Source organism: Oratosquilla oratoria, chromosome 35 (assembly GCF_046742065.1).
Source record: "Oratosquilla oratoria isolate Oo_2021 chromosome 35, ASM4674206v1, whole genome shotgun sequence".
Lineage (NCBI taxonomy): Eukaryota > Metazoa > Arthropoda > Malacostraca > Stomatopoda > Squillidae > Oratosquilla > Oratosquilla oratoria.
Window position 1 is genome coordinate 2,326,976 of NC_134811.1, and position 5,103 is coordinate 2,332,078.

Below are 5,103 nucleotides of genomic sequence, written 5' to 3' on the forward strand. Positions count from 1 at the left end.
AAGAACAAAACAGAAAGAGAAGACAAGAAAAGAATCTGAAGCCCAGGGCCCATCTGAATCTACGTAGAATTTCTTCTGCACTCGTCGATTACGACAACTCCGCTAAACAAGTCCTTTCGACCACATCTGCAGCCCGTCTTCTCCAAGCGAAGTGCTGTGCCTTCGTTTTTCGAATTGTACCGGACTCTAGATTGGTGCTGAGCTACGAGCGACGCGACTCTCTCTGTTATTTTTTCTATTTAAGAAACCTCATCCACTATCTTACTTGTTCCCTACTACCAGAAGAACCACCAGAAACTGCATCTACCAGAAGTTATCGTTCATCTCAAACTCGTCTACACCATAATCAAAACTTCGATCGTTTCTCCCCCTGGACTACGTGTTGTAAACATAAACACCCTCAACAATTATTTGGTAAATCAACTAAATCTATTTCCTGTCACATGCTTTATTATATTATTAATATTCTGTACACATTTATATTTTATGTGTTATTTTTATTAGTGTGATAATATTTGATTTCAACGAGGAGTTTAATTACCCTGACTGAACTCTCTATCATTCGTCCGAACTATGCACGGCCTTAACTTTTGTTCTTCTTCTTTTCGTTTCGCGACTGCCTGACCCATAGGTGAGTCGTGACAGTCCTACTTCTACCCACCTATTAACTGGTGTAATCTACATCTTCCACCTAACATGGCGTACACAAAACACTTTTCAACAAAGACTCGATATTATCCACGAAAACAAAGACGTTGGTTCAACGACAAAGGTGGTGGCATAAAGGTTTTTGCAAGATTAGGGTGGTGTTGGAATCATACTCCATTCACTCAACAATACATTTTATTTTCGCATGTCGGAGAAGCTTCAACAATCACAGAAGCTGACAGGTTGATAGATGTCGTGCTTGACCTGACGTCACCATTGTGTCACCATGGCAACGGCCAAGAAACTCGTATGCTGCATTTATAAAATCATTGAGTGGTATGTTTATTGACAATATATCATATAATGACAATACTGTAATTAATTACTTACTTTCGAGTAATAGCCCTTGATACAGTTATTCATTGTAACTATATTTTTTCTATTTTTCGTTAGACTCAATAATATACATACGAATACGTTAATGGAAGGTATACCGAGGAAACATCATAGGTATCATGTTTTACTTGTGAAATATTTTGTAGGTGGAGTTTTCTTATTTTTTATTTGTTCGAAAGAAGTTTGGTAAATTTTTAATTTCATATACACATGCTTAGAAAATAACCTACAGTCTACAGCAGTTTTCAATCATACTGATAACCAAATTCTAAATATGCAAATCTATCCATGTGTCGGGAAGCTGAACTTATGAGTGACGTCAAGTCTCCCCATACTGAACGTTTAAGGGCGACATGACGTCATGTCGATTCCGAGAACATTTTGAATAAATGTGGACATACTTTGTTTACTAGACTGTAGAGTGTACTTCTTCATGACAGGGAGCAGCCTGAAATTCATACTTATTTGTCATGTCACGTTGACTTAGGTGGACAAAAATTATTTGCTAAATTTTTACCTCTTGTGTTAGTAAATCTAAAGTGAAGATAACGCAGAATTTTCTTGTTTTTTGCTGTCAGCTGCATTTCAACTGATTAATTTTCAGGAAAACTAACGTATTTAACCTCGGTCTGATGTTGCAACTGAAACCATGTCATAATGTTCTAACTGAAAGAACAAAACTCTTAACATAAAACCGTAGTATATTATTGCATCAGTGGTCACTGTCGTCACCTGTGATCCTCACAGGAAATGAAAAGACAAACTGTGCCACTAAAAGTCGTCTCGGTTGATGGAAGACGACGATGATGCACACGTTCCAATAATTCCCAAGAGAAACTATCGAACGTCGTGCTTCACCTGCCCATCGGATTTATAAAACCGAAATTTCGACTCAGATAATCCCGTGTTAAGTTCATCATTTCCAAGTGGCTAGTCCACGCCAAGTAACTCAAATGTCGTCTCACAGATGCCCAGCGACTCCTCCAGCGTGACTCGACGGAAGGAGTAGAACGCTCTTGGATTCCAGCAGGTTCTTAGTAGGTGGCGCGGACTCTGTTGATCCAGGGGAGGAAGTAGGATATTCTGCTGTAGACGCCTGGGTATTGCCCTTTGCCGCATCCAATGCCCCATGAAACCAGACCCACTTGTTTCATCACGCTGCCTGCCTTGATCACTAGAGGTCCTCCACTATCGCCCTGTGGGAGGAAAGCAAACATGATTAGAAAAGTTGTCCATAGATTTTCTAGTATGGAAGATTTCTAGCATTTTGTTAGCGATAACCACCAATTCTATCATTGGGGTTGAAAAGGTGTGGAATCAAAGAAACGGCAAAGGAGAAATTTAAGAAGGATAGTAAACAAGAAGAATACCAGAAAAAGAAAACAAATATGCATAAACATTTGTGTAATACTGTTATAGTGCAGTAACATTGCCTTGTGAGCTTGAATGTTGTCTAAACAATATTACCAGAGTTTTTGCCGGTAATGTTGCAGATTTTTTCCTAGTAATTCAGTCACAAGTATAATGATCCAGCAATGCTTCTGGGAATGGAAATGTAAAACATTATGCCCCTGTAACCCTTTGGTAGTGTTTGCTGAACAGGAATTGTTAACCTCACCAAGAGAACACAACAGTCTCTTGAACCCTCATGTCTTCATCAAAACACTGACTTCTTTAAGACATTTTGGTCTACCAAAGGGCTTATGAGGGGTGGACTCTGAAGAAACTGCAGTCCCAATCAATCTAGACCAACTACGTGCGTTCTGAGTTCACCCCTAAGTTGTGTAAAGAAAGAAAGAAGGAAATCCACATGATTCTCCTACTCGCATATCATGACTGATGTGTCAGCAGTGTGTGTGCATACGAGATAAACATATTGCACTGTCGTTCATATGTATGTATATATGTATATATATATATATATATATATATATATATAAAGTGTTTATAAAACCTCGTTCTGTGAATACACAAGTAGTATTGCCACATACGCAACATCACTACCAGCTGTACAACCGGATTTGAACATCCACCAATAGTTCCCCTTCATCCTCAATTCTAGTGAACATCACCATAGGATGTTGGCATTATCTTTGCAATACTTTAAGAAAACACTAATCACCAGACAAATTTGTAGCACAATGAGCAAGAAGGAGGTAAGAATAACACGAGGTTGTCGGCAGACTGATAAAATCTGGCTCAACGTCAAGTGTGCTGAGGAGTTGGAGGAAGAGGAACACCCTGGAGGAGGTCTTACCGAGCAGGAGTCTTTGCCGCCTTGTCCTGCGCAGAGATACGACGGTACGATCCCCCCAGGGGCTGCACTACCGTACTTCTGTCTGCAGTCTTCGTTACTCCACACGCGAAGGCGCACTTCCATCAGGTCGCCAGGCTGAGGACCACCTGGGTTTGAAGAGAAGAAAATTGGTGTGTCAGGTAATGTTTACTTCACAGGATCCCGTGAGTATTTCTATTTTTTATTTTTGTATATTTTATTATTATTATTTTTTTAATCTCTGGATTTTGATTACGTTACCAGCTCACCCAGGCATATGGACGATGCTACAAAAATATTAGGGAAGTATTTCCCCTATAATGAAGCATTGTGAACAATATCTCTATACTAAGAGGTTTTTCCCCCTTATAAAGGAGGTAGCCAAATCAAACGCACGTACCAACTCCCACCCATTCCACTCCCATCCACCATCCCCTCCACTCCCTCTCATCTTAGCTCCTCTTGGATGACGGGTCATCCCTGTATCCCGCCCACTGCCCCGGGTCAGAAGCAATGTAGTAAGGCGCAGTACAATCTGCGAGACAAATGATTCTGTCTCTACCGAAAATGCAACATTAAAGTTGCAACCTCAGTATATAAAAAACAATTTCGTGGGCTTGGGCTTGTCAAACCAGTCTTTTCTCTTCCCATTCACTTCAAATAAATAAATAAACAAATGAATAAATAAATAAATGAATAAATAATTATCATAATAAAAACAGATTATATAAGTAAATAAGTCAATATACAAATAAATAAATAATGATAATAATAATAATAAACAGATTATATAAATAAGTCAATAAATAAATAATGGTAATAATGATAAACAGATTATATAAATAGATAAGTCAATGGATAAATAAATCAATTAACCAATCAAATAAATAAATAGACAGATAAGCAAATGAATACACAGATAAATAATGAGAAATGATGTGTGCTTCTGACCTTCATATATGCTTCCCCAGCCTGCAACTGTAGCGTATTGCCCCACGAAGTCTCCACCGCTGTTCAGGCAGATGGGCCGGATGTAGCGCGTGTATTCGACGGGTTTCTCGAGCGTCAAGATGGCCACATCGTTGTACTGTAGAAAAAAAAAAAAAACCATAAGAATGGAGGAGATTGCAAGAGACCATAAGGCCTACACTAGGTAGTTCTGTCCCTCACCACCTGTTGTCACTGTACATAAAGTTATCTGATCTTCTCATAAAACAACCGAATTTCTAAATTCTTGTTACATGGTTACTTTGTCTACTTCATTCGTTGATCATACGTGATCACACCCTTGTCCTATTCCCCGCCCCTCAAAATCACAGTATTATACATAGGGCCGCATGGTAACCCACTGGATACCGTCTTGAACTCATGAGCAAGTGGTCGTGAGTTCGAATCCCGGGAACCCATGCAGGCTTACTAAGGGCTGTCTACATTGTGAGACGATCCTGGGCTACTGCGTTGATTCCCGACAGCCCGGCGGCTCACCACAACTGACAGGGTTTTGTCCAACCACGGGTTTCCCATTTCTCAAGATCGTGAGTTCTCCATACAAGAGGTGTCCCTTGTCACAGAGAGCCACATTTGTCTTAAAACTACCAATGGCCAAGACATCAACGAATACACACGTTCAGCGCCCATGGCTCACTGCACGACCACCGTTCTATCCCTTGAGAGGACGATACAGCTTTCGTACCTCACCTTGACAGCTCAAATCTGGGTTGGTAATGTTGTGTGTAGGGGGCAAGGAACATCATCTGTTATCCATTGATGAATCAAAGTAAATA

At 40.0% G+C, this 5,103-nt stretch overlaps 1 protein-coding gene across 1 annotated transcript in view; it reads right to left on the bottom strand.

Moving 5' to 3' along the window:
* Positions 1-825: 825 nt before the first annotated feature.
* LOC143018498 (uncharacterized) overlaps positions 826-5,103 on the bottom strand; it is a 207,791-nt gene continuing 203,513 nt past the window's right edge. Inside the window, exons 9-11 of the mRNA XM_076173880.1 lie at positions 4,271-4,406; positions 3,302-3,447; positions 826-2,240 (exon numbers count right to left, since the gene is read on the bottom strand). Of these exons, the coding sequence (XP_076029995.1) occupies positions 2,079-2,240; positions 3,302-3,447; positions 4,271-4,406 (444 nt within the window). The 3' untranslated portion in view covers positions 826-2,078. The remainder of the gene's footprint in view (positions 2,241-3,301; positions 3,448-4,270; positions 4,407-5,103) is intronic.